Source organism: Thermobia domestica, chromosome 3 (assembly GCF_964235325.1).
Source record: "Thermobia domestica chromosome 3, izTheDome1.hap1.1, whole genome shotgun sequence".
In the NCBI taxonomy this organism is placed as follows: Eukaryota; Metazoa; Arthropoda; class Insecta; order Zygentoma; family Lepismatidae; genus Thermobia; species Thermobia domestica.
The window spans coordinates 115,325,362-115,342,121 of record NC_137456.1 but is presented as its reverse complement, the minus strand read 5'-3'; the positions used below and the strand labels follow the sequence as shown (position 1 = coordinate 115,342,121).

General features: G+C 33.0%; 1 protein-coding gene across 27 annotated transcripts in view; it reads left to right on the top strand.

Moving 5' to 3' along the window:
• Positions 1–16,760, top strand: part of LOC145680673 (uncharacterized) — a 613,323-nt gene that overhangs the window by 266,481 nt on the left and 330,082 nt on the right. The window contains exon 4 of one of the 27 annotated variants that reach the window (XM_081751487.1): positions 2,911–3,750. The exons of 25 other annotated variants lie outside the window; for them this stretch is intronic. In XM_081751487.1, the coding sequence (XP_081607613.1) occupies positions 2,911–3,235 (325 nt within the window). In that variant the 3' untranslated portion in view covers positions 3,236–3,750. Of the gene's footprint in view, positions 1–1,130; positions 2,841–2,910; positions 3,751–16,760 lie in introns of those variants that run through there. One more of the 27 variants, XM_081751478.1, reaches the window with a different exon arrangement.

Genomic DNA, 16,760 nt, shown 5'->3' with positions numbered 1-16,760 from the left:
AAGTTACAACTGTGGAATGGCCAACCCGTGCAACGGGCGCATTAGTTCACTAGAGTAAAAATAGAGCGCGTGGGCTCTAGACTACTATTTCTCTTAGTGCACTGCGTTATCTCATTCGCTTATTGTTTGACAGTCAAACGTGTCCTTACTTGTACACTTACCTTATGCAGAGAGAAATAAAGATTGATGTCAAACATAGGTTATAGGTTATGCCACAAAAGACCCAAAAGTCCCTAGTTCTTTTGACTTTCACAGCAGGTTCAGACATGTCCATGGCTTTACGTGAGGTGAAATTAAGTAGAAAGATTCTGTTGCTTTTGCTACATAAATAGATTTTAATAAAGCAAACAAATTTTTGAATTGTCTGTGTTGACTAGAAAGTGAGTGAAAATTTTGTCTTTTGTTGTGTCAATTGTGGCCATTTCCGTAGAGCTATTTACAGTTCTTCAACTGAGGTAAATATTTTATTAAATATTTTCTGACTATTGTTTAGTAAATTGTGAGGAAATCTCAGTCAGTGACCGTAGTAGCACCATAGATTTCTTTCTCAATACAAATTCCACGTGGTTTGAATTATTATTTCCTGTCTAAAATTTCCCATTCACTAGGGAGAATTTTGAGAATTTTACCTCGACGAGAAGAAAGAATGTTACAAAATTTGATTAGAGTTCATCTATTTTGGAAAATACTGTGTCTTTGTCTTGCACGACTATAGAAGACAGAGGGATAGCAGCGCTGATTCTGAAGACACCAAACATTTTCCGTTGTTTAATATGTAAAGCAATTTGGTAGTAAAGAAGTAAAATGTTGAACATACAGTGAAGTAAATTAATGAAGAAAGATTGCTCCGTGTTTTCTGCCTAGGTTGCTACTGGACTTAAGCCGTTTATTAGCTGGGTTTTGTGATGTAGTAGAGCCATTTTGCTACTAAAACTTGAAGAATTCATTGTTGAAATGTTGAAAATGAATATTCGAATATTCAAATAATAGCAAAGAAATGATTCGATCAAGTCAGCAACAGTTTTTTTTTTCTTTCTTCCCAATGAGAAATTTACTGTTAATGGTTTAGTTTTAAAATTCATTGCTAGGAAGAAGGAAAACATGCCAATGACCCTCTGTTTATCTTTCAGCTCAAGTCAAACCGGACACACTGATGTGATGCGTCAAGGTAGGAGCAAAGAGAATGTGTGTTTCTATTGTTCCAAAGTCTACAGTTCTCACTCGGCATTGAAGATTCATTTACGGATACATACCGGGGAGAAACCATTCACATGTGAGATATGTGGGAGAGGTTTTAGTCAAAAGATAAGTTTGAAGAGTCATATGAAAGTTCACAATCCAGATAAACCGTTTTATTGTAGAGTTTGTAGCAGAAGTTACGCCTCGCAGGAAGAGTTTGAGATTCATAGTGTCAGTCATCGTATTGGAACCGTCAGGAATTCCGAAGATAGTGTATGTGGGAGATCACCTTTTAAATAAATGGAATGCAGATTAATCACTGCATAAATTAGAAGATATTGAAATGACATTGCAATCGAAAGCATTTTTATTAGAAATAATAATAATATGAATAGGCCTACTTAATACTACTATTTTTAATCGTTCCGAGCATTTTGATACAATTATTTGACCTCGATCCAGCCTGATACATTGTGCTCATTTTATGTTAATAACTAAAAATATAAGGTCTTCAAAGTAGTTGTGGAAAAACAGGAGGTTAACTCCGTTGACAATATATTATGTGAATCTTTTTACAACATGTCTCGAGAGCAGTGGGGGATTAGTGCGAAATATAAAGAAATTGTAGCCCGCCAGAGATAAATCAGCATATTTATTGGTGAACGTAGAATGTTTAGGTATTTTTTTTTCTAAGAAAATAACAAGGCGTCAATACTCCAATGTGTCAAGAATTAGAATGGTGATGGTGGACTTTATATAGATTTTTTTTTAAAACAGTGCAAGGTAAGTACGTTAATACGCTGAGGCAAACATAGTACTTCGGTAATCTGGGAAAAAGAAGTGCTTTAACTTTCAGATCATTATTAAGTTTAACATGAACACTGATTTTAGTAAGATCATTAAATGACTATTTCACGATAGATTCTTCTATACACATTACAATCATGTGCCAATTTCGAACCTGCGTTAAGTGTCTGACCTGCAAAAATAGTGCTTTAGCTTGAGGACGCTTTTAGGCTTTCGTAATGAGAATTCACTATAAATCAGAGTGGAAAGTGATTTACGTGAGTGTATTAGTTTTCATCGTTGAATATTACAATTCATTGTTACGAGAGTATAGAAAAGAATAAGCGAATAAAAAATTAAACATTTATTAATATAAAAAATTGACGTTGTTCTATATGTTATTTGATTAGTATAATACGTTTGTAGATCGGAAACACATCTGCAGTCAACTATATGAAATTAACAATTTGTCTTGAGATGACTTCTAGTACATTAATTGTACAAGGATGGAAAGTGTCCAGACAGCAATCGAAGTAGTGGACTGAGAAGGAAGCTGCTTGCAAGAAAGAAGACCTCTCAATTCCCGATAGAAATTGATGGGTGGGTGCTGCTATAAATCAATATACGGTCAAAATTGGCTCGAGTGTAAGAAAGTCAAAAGTCTTTCCGCGAGGACTATTTTGGAAATGACATGGTGCAGAGCATTTTAATGCAGTGTTTGTAGCTAAAACAAATATTTAATCAGTGATGTAATTGTGTATTCCATCCAATGTTTCAAACTAACATAAGAACGCGATCTATAATCTTTATTAAAAGACTGTATTTGGAAACTGTAAAATTTAATTGACGTGAATTTCTTTTTCTAAGGTGAATTTTACTAATATGGTTTACTTTCATTGCTAGACAAAAGAAAAAACAAGTCATGACCCTTTGTTTATCTTTCAGCTCAAGTCAAACCGGAGACCCAGTTGTGATACGTCAAGGTACGATCAAAGAAAATATGTGTTCCCATTGCTCCAAAGTCTACAGTTCTTATTCGGCATTGAAAATACATTTACGGATACATACCGGAGAAAAGCCATTCGTATGTGATATATGTGGGAGAGCCTTTAGTTACAAGACATGTTTGAAGGCTCATATGAAAGTTCATACACCAGATAAACCGTTCTATTGTAGAGTTTGTAGCAGAAGTTACGCCTTGCAAGAAGAGTTTGAGTTCCATAGTCTCATTCATCGTATTCCAACTGTCAGTGAAGAGAATGCAGATTAAGGAGTACATAGATAAGAGGATAATGTGTGGACATAGCAATGCCAATAATGATTTTTTCTCAGAGATAAGTGAACACTTTTATTATTATTCGTTTTACGCATTTCGATTCAATTGTTTGATCTCTATTCGACTTGGACACAAGAGAAATTTGCTTCGTATTATACATTTATCACATTTTCTATTGTAACTAATAATTAAGTCTTTATTTGTATGTTTCGTTTGTTTGTTTAGAAGTAATTGTTCAAAAATTGTCGGTTAATCCCTGTTGGTGATGTATGAATGGGATTACAGTATGTTTCGTAATGTTATTACGTACAATATGTGTTTCGTGAGCGTTGGCAAAGTAATGAAAGGTTGGTGAAGTTGTAGGAATCAAACAGTGCATTTACTTGTAATTGTAAAATGTTATATAAAGGAATAAAAATACATTTTTGACTGCCTCAGTCACCCCAGTACGTCGCAATTAAAGTATTGACAATAGTGATTAACTTCGCGTGTAGGTGCTTTACGCAGTATACTGTAGGTAGGCATGTTTATATATATATATATATATATATATATATATATATATATATATATATATATATATATATATATATATATAGACCCTATATATTGGATTATGTGTCAATTTCGAATGTGTATTTAGAGTCTGACATATAGAAGTTTTTTTTCGGGGCAAGGATTGTTCATGATTGCTTAACGAAAATTCATTTAAATTTTCAGGGGTGTCCACAAGGGGGGCTATGACAGAAACTGCGTCATTGAAATATTTGGGGGGGGTTAAATATGTTTGAGGGTGTGTAAAAATTAATCGAAAATATTTTTTTTTTTTTTTTTTTTTCATGGAAGAACACCTACGGATATATCATCATAGCTCAAGATCGACTTTAGTGCAGCAATTTGCGTATAACAGAGCAAAGTTTGTAATGCAGTGTTTGTAGTTATGGGAAGTAATTAAATCAGTGATGATGCTATTTTATGTTCCATCGAGTTTCAAAGATAAGACCGTTATCTAAATTGTGTTGCAAAGGTCTGTACAAAGACGACTCATCTAGAAACATTAAAATTTAGTTTTATGTGAATACATTTTATTAACTGTAATATTGGGTTTATATTATAAAGGTAAGATATATCTACTGTTGTTTTTTTAATTATAGCTACTTGTTTGATTGTCGCTGAACTCTTTCAGCCCTCATACAATTTCATACATTCGTAATCGACATATGTTGTTCAATTTCGTTAGTTAGTTTTTTTTTCCACTTTTTCACACTTTGCACATGTTTTAATACGTATGAAACATGTTGCTGTTTTGTGTATATCTCAACTAATGATGTATGTCAGTGACGTTGAATTCATTGTAACCTTCCTCTCTTTTCCTTTTCTTAAAAATCCCTTTTCTTCAGGGGAAGGAAATATCCAAAAGCCAGATATTTTCAGTAATAACAAAGACGAAGACTTCTTGTTCGTAGAAATGAAAGTTTTGCTACTTGCGAAAAGAGAAATATTGTGTACGAGAGGAATAAAACAATATACATACTGAACACATTTCTCATTAGGAATACCCAATAATCAGTATAATAACACGTTCACTTTTTTGAATGTTTACCATAATAGTGCTGAGGAACAGATATTAAATTGACGAACTCCATTTGATCTCCATCTATTGTCACTATAGAAGCTCGTTCGGCTTGTTTAGATATACCTTAGGTATGTCCATTGGAGTTACTATCCGATATGTTTGGCAATAAACAAATTGAAAGGAATTAATCACCATATTCCTTGTAGCCATTTCGGAATATATTATTTCTTGATAGATGGTGCGTTGTCATTTTTCAAAATATGGTTAATAGTACCTGGAGATAGTAGTAGAAATGGTTATCTAACAGAGCAATCGATTATTGTGGTACTATGACTATCATTTTAAAGATTTGTAAGGCGAATTCTTCTCAGACGTCTCCAAGGATCCAACACAGAATTGAAGCTTCATATAATTTTGTGAGATGAGAACCCATGTACCACGTGCTTTAGCAAAAAGAGACTAGTCCGGTGGCGGCTCTAGCTCTACAACAGGCAATTCACATCGGCAGTGGGTATGAAACTGGCTTTGTACTTCTCAACCGTCACAAAATCATATCCTAGTTTCGGGGCCACCAATGATATTTTACTTTAAAGTTATTCTTTAAATTCTTATATTAGATACAAATATTACACGAATAAATTGCTATTATATAATAATATGATCCAGTATATGTGTTATATATAGAATCATTTAACTTTATTCAGCACGAAAAGTTCAAGCTAATCGAGCGATCCAACCGTCAAGTGCTTTTGCTCTTGTAAGATTCTCCTTTGTGGTTCTTCCTTGTGGAGATAATGTGCTTTATCGATTTTCACTTCGCCTACAAGCCTTACCTTTTTATATTGGATTTGAAACAAATTTGTCGAAGAAATGCTTTCAGCTTTGTGATTGATTTCTCGCTGATTTCGGCTTCGTGAGACATTTTTGAGCGATCACATTTCATGTACGCTCAAAAATATCGTGTGCAGAATTTGCTTAAACACTAGACTTGTGCATAAAAAATAAAATAAAATAAAAAGTTGTATAGTGGACCGTGTATGTGCCCGATAATTTTGTTTACAACGTAGTGGTACGAAATGCTTAAAACGTGGCCGAAATTCAAAATCTCTTTCAAAGTGCACAAATAAATGGGTATGCTGCGTTTTTTTTTTTTTTTTGACTCTCTGACTACGAACTTGAAATCAAAATTGAAAACTTCAAAATGGCGGATCAAATTTTGAAAAATGTGGAATAAAGTAACAAAAAATGTGTATACTGGGGCTTTTTACCTCATCAATAACAAATTTAATATCAAAATGGGAAAATTGAAAATGGTGGATCCAATATGGCGGATCAAAATTGGAAAAAAGATTAAAGCATATAAAAATGTAGTCGTCGTTTGAGAAAATTTATCATTACACATTAAAAATCAAAATTGTACAAAAAATGTTGTGTTAATGAAGAATTAGTTAAAAAATAAGTCATAGATAAAGCAAGGTATCTTGGAGAATTAAAGCAAAGGATTTACGAATGCAATTAAGATTTTTAGAAAGTGTACAAAATACAAAAGTTATTAATCGGCTTCACTGATATCATCGTCAGCTGCTCCATGTGAATCTTCATCCGAATCTTCAAATGAATTTTCTTGTAAATATTCCTCAGAAGGTGAGATACTAACTGGTAAACATAATAGTTTCGGTGCATCTTCAGATAAGAAATTATGCCTTTTTCCTGAGGCTCCTCTCGCGAAATTGAAATATATAGATATGATATTGCCATGTCTTAAAATCCATAGTCACGTCTCTGGATCTGGAACACTTTCATGAGAAGTCTTCACCGTAGCTTCTTATCAACTTATTCGTTGATTTTTTTGGCTTCTCAACAACCATTTCTCGAAGATAAGCTATTTTCCAAAGTTTCGGTTATGATTTGTAGATCGCTTTTTAAACTGTCTTTCATCAAAACAAATATCTCTTTTCTCGATAATTGGATGATTTTATTTTTTGAACCTGAAATTAATATAATTAATATTATCAAATAATCACTCAATATTACTGAATTATTTTATTTAATTCAGTTTATTGTATATAGTTCATATGAAATATAAAATAATGGAAACTGAAATATGTATGCATTGACTATCCTTTTCTGTGTTATACTGAAGTATTCTTTGTCTTTCTTTTATTTGTTGATCTTCACTATCTTACTTGTATGTACCTTATAAACATCATTTTCACTTATTTTATAATAATTTTAGCTTTTTTTTTTTTTAAAAAAAAAGTTTTTGTTCAATATTAACAAAATACTTAAATATTCATTATAACTGCAACTTTTTATTCATTCGTAACATACAAAAAAGGTGCAGCTTTTTTTTTAAATCACATTCTTATAGTAAATCGATTGTCGATTGTGCGTCAATACAAAATTTAAGCGGAATAGAGCGTCATATATAACTTTTGAGTTCAGTTTGTAATCCAGTTTGTAATAATTTCAACAGTTTTTTGATATAAACATTAATGAAAATAAACGTTTACTAAATAATGTATTACAAATAATATATGATATTAAAAAAAAACTTTACATACGTCCCGGAACAACGTCCATTTTGATTTAAATAGATCTGAAAAGTATACAGTGAACTATTTCATATGAAACTCGAGCTATATTTCTCGCGCGCATCAGCTAGACGCACAACTGGCTCTGGTATAAACGGTGGACCATTTCCATGGGTGAAGTTTAGGAGACCAACTGTCATTGTAGTCAGCCTGATACTTAAAAATAACCAAATAGAAACTTTTAAGTTTTCATTTTTGGCCACGTTTTAGGAATTCCGTCGCTTCGGATTTTTAAAACATGCCTTACGTCTGGTAAAATAAGCATACATTTTGTGACTAAATGTAAATGTGAAGTCTAACTTTTATGTGGTTTTGTGTTCTATGTGATAGGTAGCTATATTTGAGACATGTAAGTAGTTTTACGTCTTCAGAATTAAGTAATTGGTATTTCATAAGAAATGATATTGCACGTTACTCTTCTCCAAACTTACTTTGTGGTGGACAAACACCGTGCTCGTGGGTTTTCTCGGGGCTCTCCCGTTTCCTCCCACTTTCTTCATTTCACTCATCTCTCATCCTCACCGTCTCCTTTAGCCTAACCGGCATAATCGTGGGACGTAAAACTCAAAGATTTTCATCTCTAAACTTCATTAAGAAGTTCGCATCTTTAATGTCGACTAACTCAGACCATATCATCAGTTTGGTAAAACTGCACAAAGCTCTTAGCATATTGACTTCCAAGTTCACCTTTTTGAAACCTGTATGATCTTCAATCACGAATGTCACAACCATAGGCCTATATAATGTGTCGAACTGTTTAAAATGGGTAATGAGTGTTAATATTACACGCAAACCTCACTAAATGCATAAATATGTATATCAAACAGTTTAGAAAGTGTAAAACAGAGAATCTTTTTATATATTTTTTCTCCATTACGCTCTCACTACAATGCAATAACTTTGTTGAAACTGTAGTGGCTTATTGGTATAATCTTCATCTGTGGTGCGTGGAGTCCCTGGTTCGATCTCAGCTCACACCATGCGGGTTTTGTGATGGATGAACACCGTATGTGTGAGTTTCTCGGGGATCTCCCGTTTGTTCCCACTTCCTTCATTCCATAGTTTCATTCATTCTCGTCATCATCGTCTCTAGCCTACACAGCATAGCTGTGGGACGTAGCACTGAACGATATCATTTCAATTCTTCCCTAACTGCTAGATGTTTTTTAAAATTTTTTTTTATAGTAATAGCATAACTTGCCTGATACTATCGATGATCTAATATTCGGAGCTGTAAAAGAGATAAAACAATGTTCTCCCTTCCTTCACGCAAATTTTACTCACTGGCATTTAGGTAAACAAGTCTAAAATTTACAAGTTCCTTCAAGAGACAGCACAAGTTCTGAGATTCCACAAACGCTAACGCTTCACACTATCAAGAGTCAATGTTTCTAAGAAAACTTGGGAATTCCACTGTCAACCATTTTCTGGAACTCTAGTCAAGTTATAAAATGTATAAAATCAAATTGCATCATAAAATAGGTTATCTTCGTTACCTCTCGCCTCATATAAAGTGGGGTGTATCTAAAACAGATTTAACGAAATTTTCTGCATTTGTTTAGTTTCCATGGTCTGAATTTTTCTGAGGACAGTATGTGAAACATCAGGAACACGTTGTAATCAAAATTGTATCGAAAGACTACGGGTATTTTTATTTACCTCTCTTATAGACAGTAAATTACATCTTAATTTTGGACAACTTTTTTATGTTTTCGCGGTCTGAAATTTTCTGAAAAGACTAGGCTGCGGGATTAGTGAGCGTCTATTGTGCTTGTATCACATCTCATGGTCCTGGTTTTGGCTATCTGTGGTCATACTGTCTCAAGCTGTACGTTATAACGCATAAGCAACAACTGCTGCTTACTTCTTTGCCTTTGCACCGTCACATAAGACCCTGATCGTGAGTTGGACATTTCGTATTATCGTGTTCTTGATAACACAGTGCCGCGCGAGAGGTTCTAAAGCAAGGATCTTTTGATATAAACTGGATAGCAGTGGGATATGTTCGTGGTAAAAGTAGATCTTACGAGACTGACTACAAAATCATATAATCATTAAAATATAGTATATCCTTCTTCCATTCTGGAAAGGAGTAGCTAATCGAACAGACCAACTTTTCATGAAAAAAATGTAAACGCGTCTTTGCATAACAAATTGAAATTGACAATACTCATTTGAGTTTGTATCTAATGAAATCATTATTTTTTTTTCGTAGTTATTAAAATAAAGAGTAAATGAATATTCCGCGAAGAATTTAGTGAATCTGCGTATCATATAAAAGCAAGCCCGTAGCCAGGGGACTGAGCTCTCCTGCGTCCATCTTTAGTGCTACCTTGATAATTTCAGTTGTTTGTTGGTATCTATGCGCGACTGTAAGATAATTTCAGCTTGGCTATCCAACAATTATCTAGGCCTTCACTGTCGTAGTGCCCTGGTACGAACCTATGGTGAAAATGTAAAAAGGATCTTACTTTGTTATCATTATGGTTTCCCCAGCAAATTTTCTCCCTAATAAATGTGACCAAATTATTATCAGCAATGGATTGAAATTACGAGTTTACATCTGGTGGGAAATTATAGTCCTGCAACACAACCGGTGGACGGATCGAGGACACATATACAGTGTACATCACAAACTCCGTCTATGTCCAGAAAACAGATTGGAATGCCCACGCAGTCAGGACATAATGTGTTGTTGAATAGCACTGCTAACCGTGTGAAATTGTACCGTGGCGAATAGATAGCTGCGGGTAATTTTCGGTTGTGAGTTGAAATTGGCACATTCCACCATCCTGTCAAAAAAAAAAAAAAAAAAAAAAAATCGATGCATTTGGATAAGGAGTGGTGATTGAGCGCACCATACTCTGTTTCTATGTATGAAATTTTGTTAACACATTTTAAAATAAGCCCACGACCACCGACCAAGAACAGTATATTCGAATAACACCGTGGAAGCAGATCCTAGGAGAAGTGTTCGTGCAATTTAAGTTCGGAACAGACCATACTACCATTATGTGGCTGCTCCGAGTAATCGGTAAGGATCGGCACCTAAAAGTGTGTAGTTCTTTTGCGAATATTGAATAACCGAGAAAGTTTCATGTATCTGCTTGTTACTGTTGACACAAAGTGGATCTGTTATGGAAGTAATGGCCAAATGGCGTGCCGTTAAAAATATGATTTATATTATAACTATGCCTAACAGAAAGTGTGTAGCTGGCGACGATAATATACCAGTAGGGAGACTTAATTTTTAATTGGAAAAGTATTTTCTTAGCCCATTCTGCAAGGTAAGGCTATTGGTATCGCTATTTTCTTTCTTTCTTTTTTTTTTTTTTAAATTATGGTTTAGAAAAAGTACAAATATTAATACTTTCAAATATTCGTAGATCAGGCCCTAATTTGCATATATACATGAAACAGAAAGCAGAATGCTCAGAATAAAAATAAAATTAAATTGTATGACTTACGTACACTCATGTCCAAAATTATTGTCGCATGTCTATAAATACGTTGTTGTAGGAATATAATTTGATAACGAATTCACCCGGTATTTCTTACAATTTCAGTATGTGTATAATAGGCAAAGACGTGTATGTGGCAAATTTCATGTCAAAAGAGCAGTAAATAGGAAAAATAAAATGAGAATAAAATTTTCTTTTACATTTAGCAACATTTTGTTTTACTCACTCTAATTTTCGTATTTATAATTCTTTTCCTATGAAATTTACCACAAATATACATTTCCCGATTATACACATAGTATCAGTATTAAAAGTACCCTGCAAAATCATTATCAAATTATATTCTTACAACAAAACAACTATAGATATGCGACAGTCATTTTGGATATAAGTGTACATTCAACGAAGCGTTGACTCAGGTGCGAGGGAAGGAAAGTGGCTCCAAATTTGGGTCTTATTTTCTTCCGACCTGGGGTGCGTTAGAAATCGGCCATTACTTTTCTATGACAATCGCAAACGATGAGGGCAATGTTGATGAGAAACTGACGCACAAGGTATTGCTGCTTGTGTAGTGATCTGTGCTGAAAGTGATCCATGATGACTTCCTCCGTCAAGGTGAATATCATGATTGCGGATGATTACAGCGTTGAACTTTATTAAATACACCTGAAACATATCAGCAGTCACAATAAATGATCAGGAGACAAGGCGACCTAATGTTGCACGAAAAACGCCTACAAATCGCTCAAAAGACAGTGCAGACTCTCCTTGAGTTGTAATATGAAGTCCTTGGTTTCCCACATTTTTTCCTGTCATCTTTAACGTTGGATGCAAAGGTATTAACTGTGTGTTGCAATTTCTCATTTGCGATGATGAGGTTTTGGAATTCCATTTCGAAAGGAAGGAAACAAGGCACAAATGTGATAGACGGAAGAACTTTTGGTGAAAACAGCATTGTCTTGCTCGAATTGAATACAGTAGAAACTCTTTAATTCGGCATTCGACGATTCGGCGGGGAACGATCAAGCCGCTCACTTTTCTTTCGAATTGGTTCGGGCGTTTGTTGACACTGCCAGGTCGAGCCGCTCACTCAGTTCACTCAGTTTTTAGTTCACTCAGTGTTTGTACAGAAATGAAAACTGACATTCACGATAGTTGTTTTCTGTTTTCTAGTACGTTATATATAGTAGGAACATTGCCTATCGTGACCGCCCTGAGGCGATATTATATTAATCCTTAGGATAGGTATACAGGTATATACGGGCTTACGATAGTTTTTTATATGGTTAGAGGGACTTTTACCTGTTTGTGGACCGATAATGACGTAATTTTACCCATAATTCACCTGATTTTCCATTAAACAAACACAATTCATTTTTTATTAGGCATTAGAAACCCCTATTCATTTTTTATTAGTCCTCAGAAAGCCCTATTCATTTTTTAGCAACCCTTAGAAGGCCATGTTCATTTTTTATCAGTCCGCAGAAGGCTTTGTTCATTTTTTAGCAACCCTTAGAAGGCCATGTTTATTTTTTATCAGTCCGCAGAAGGCTTTGTTCATTTTTTAGCAACCCTTAGAAGGCCATGTTTATTTTTTATCAGTTCGCAGAAGGCTTTGTTCATTTTTTATTAGTCCTCAGAAAGCCCTGTTCATTTTTTAGCAACCCTTAGAAGGCTCTGTTTATTTTTTTATTAGTCCACAGAAAGCCCTGTTATTTTTTACCAGCGACCAATGTTTATTTTTATTGCACATTAGAAAGCTCTATTTATTTTAACAGTGCTCAGAAAGCACTGTTTGTTTTTTTATTTACCTTATGACGCGTGTAAGATGTTTCCGCAGGCGCCATTACTGTATGGTATTGTTATAGATTTTTTATACATTAGTAATTGTTTTGTATGATTACGTGATTACTTATAGCCATACCCGTTTTGGATGGCTTTATGGACTTGGAATTACACGACGTGGCGCATATATATGTGGGAATTACGTATTGCTTTACATGATATATTTATATAATTGCAAACGCGCATTATTGTTATTGAATTTTAAAACTAATTAACTTATAGAATTAATTAACCTATAATACTTACCATATATATATACTTACGTATGAAGAATTGAGCTTTGCCACTTGTGGTTTATGATGGATGGAATTGTTTTTCCAATATGGCGATGTCGCGTGATTGTTGAACAGAGGTTCCTCCATAGTAGGACTTTGAAATACAAATACGCGCATTTTGCTTGCATTACCGTGTAGATTGATGCTAACTAATCTTGTGAAGAATTTGGTTGCGCGAAGTTGCATAGTTTATTACATTATTACACTATATGTTTAATTTATATTAAATTTTGTTTTACCGTGTGTTTAATTATTATAAAATTGAAATAATAATAATAGATAACGATACATTTTAATAAAGAAAGCGGAACCCCACAGTACTATGATATGTACAACTGTGCTGCCATCTATTGACAATAATTACAACTCCATTTAACAGACACGTTATATGGGAGACTGATACAGAATGAATGGGAGACTTAAGATGAATTACATGAGATTTAGATGTACAAGAAAGAGAAGAGAATAAAATAAATAGAGAAAAATATTATTGTTTATTGAATTGAAGCAGCATTTAAGCGTAATATATTAGTTTGTAATGAGGTTATTAAATTAGGTTTAACTGGATACGTATGCACTTTGTAGGATAGTTTATTATTTATTTAGGATTTTTATTTAATAATATGGTTTGTAGAAGTACAGTGAGTTATTATACAATAGAACAAACTTATATTTTATTTGTATAGATGTATTTAAGATTATATCCGGGTGCAGTTTTAGTAGTGGTTTGCGTTAGCATATTTGAATGTGCGGAACGGCACATGACGGATTTGGAATGGGCGTAGTATTACAATTTTATACGTTGCTTGGGAATTGTTTAGTATCGGTTTGCATTGATGAATATGTCGCACGGATTGAGGAAATGGTAAAGAATGTTTTATGCTAATTGGCACTACGATTTCCATTTGAAAGAATTAGATAAATAATAGCTTGAAAATATTTTAAATTGGATTACGGTATGGAGCATAATATTTAAGTATATTGTATTTACTGCGAAATAGAGAATATATATATATATGTAGCTGCAATTATTGAATTAACAAGTACCAGAGATAATTATAATGTTTTTATTTACAATGTATTGAATTATAAGAATATATATCCCTTATAATATTTGATAGCAGTTGGGAAGCTTTATATGATGATTGATTTTTACGTGCGGAACTGATTTAATTTGAAGCAACAGCAAATACATTTGACAGATAATTGCCGTATTTGCAACCATTGAAATGGGTATAAAATGTTTTATGTATGTAAAGATATTTAATATTTTTGTTTGTAAAGGACGAGATAATTTTATCAGTTAATGTATAACATTACAGATATGGTTTTAAGCTATTTTAGAAGGAGCTTAGGAGATAACGAAAATTATTATGGAATGAGACCACCATGATGTATAGGGAAGATGACATATGGAATATTTGGTAAAGTTTTATTATTTTAGGAAATAATATTATATTAATTAATACGAAGGCCAATATTTTTTAAGAGAAACCCATATTTTAGTATTGGTGTACTATTGAAAGCATGAATTATCAATTTTGAAGGCATAAGATATACACAAAGACTTGTATTTACTGGTGTTATTGTTTTACATTTACCGGAGAGGATGTTGGTGCACTTTGAATAGATTTGAATTATTGGAATATAGTATTTTTATACTTAGGGACTTATTTATAAATACAACTTACGAAATTAGAATATTAACGAATGAATTATTTTACATTGTACCTAATTATATATATTTTAATGTTATTGACTAGTTATTTAAAATTTAGACGAATTGTACTTTTAGTGCTGGAATGCTATATTTATATTTGTATAGATCAGGTACTAATACGGAACACATTGATTAGCATACAACTTTGCAGACTATATATTTGCGTAGACGAAATTATGAAAACTTGATTTTATTATTTAACACGCTTACACGAAAATAATTGTACAATTAGAAATTGTTGAAAGTTTTGAATAGGCAATTTATGTATATGTGTGATGTAGTACAAGTATTTGGAATATATGTATTGTATTGTGTTATCAATTATTGATACAAATAGGGCTGAAGGATCTACGTAGTATTTGCGTTTGCGACAATATAAATGTTATGAGAATGACATGATACTACGTGAATGTCAGACTTGCATTATATAGTAATTAGATTTATGTTTTATTAAGATATAGATGTACATACTACGCATTAATACAGACACAGATTGATTTATTTTATTTTAGGCATGAAAGAGAAAACCCATATATTGGCGTTGGCTGTGGAAAAACACAGACATGCGTACATTACATTTTTTTTTTATACTAGTATTTGAAAAGTTACACACAATATAAAGCTTAATTTAGCTTATGTTTTACGATTATGAGGTGCGTATTGCTTGACTTGGCCATGGAGGCGATGCAATTTATGCTTAGGGCAGTTAAAATATGGGATTATATATGGGAACTTATATGCGAAAATTTGGTAGACAGAACATTTTTTTCCTCTTATTTAAAAAGTATTGTATAGTTACAAGAGAATTTTTGAAACGATTTTAATTTATTTAGGAAGTACCATATACAATATTATAATTATTTATGGTGAATGCGGTAGCAATAACAGATTGCGTGAAAATTTGTGGAGCCATCTATTGTATAAATTGGAAAACACAATTATGACTGTACTCGATAGAGGCAGACGATGATGAATTACACACTTGTAACATTTGTGATAACTACATAAAATGTTATGAGAACGAGATGATATTACGCGAATGTCAGACTTGCATTATATGCTAATTAGATTTGTTTTATTAAGATATAGGTGTACATATTATACGTTAATACAGACACACAGTGAATTATTTTATTTGTACATGAAAGAGAGATACCACATATATGCGTTGGTTGTGGAAATGCAGAAGCATGTGAACATTGCAACCTAGCATTGTCATATGAACAAATACACAAAATATAAAGTTTAATGTAGTTTATTTTTAATATTTAACAAGAGTTTCATTCCCATCCAATGGATGGGAGAACTGTAGAAGGCAATACCTTTTTTTTTTTGTGTGGCAAGAATTGTAGTTTATACTCATGACACTTAAAATATGAGAGTATATATGAGAACGTATATGCGAAACAATTTTGTAGACAGAACTTTTTACTTATTTAACACTGCTGTGTAGTTACAATAGAGAATTTTGAACCCGATTTTAATTTATTTAGGAATGATCCAATATAATATTATAATTACTTGTTGTGAACATGGTAGCAACACATGATTGCATGAAAATTTGTGGAGCCATCTATTGCATAACATGGAAAACACGATTATGGATGTACTTGATAAAACTACACGGTGAAGAAGTATATAATTAAAGCATCTGTGACAATAACATAAAATCTTATGAGAACGAGAGATACCATGCGAGTGTGAGACATGCATTATATATTGAGTAGATTTATGTTTTATTAGGATATAGGTGTATATACTACACCTTAATACAGACACAGAATGAATTATTTTTACTTTGTGTATGAAAGAGAAATTCCCCATATATGCGTTGGTTGTGGAAAAACAGAAATATGCGTACATCACAAATTCCACATTAGTATATGAAAGATACATAGTATATATACTTTAATGGAACTTATATGTTTGTTTGTTTATAGCTAGTTATATTGACTTGTACCCTTTTAGAGGGTTACGCACTTTTTTAGGGAAGAGTGATGTATAATTGGAGGATTTAAGGATTGTGTGATGGTTTCATAGAAATTTTT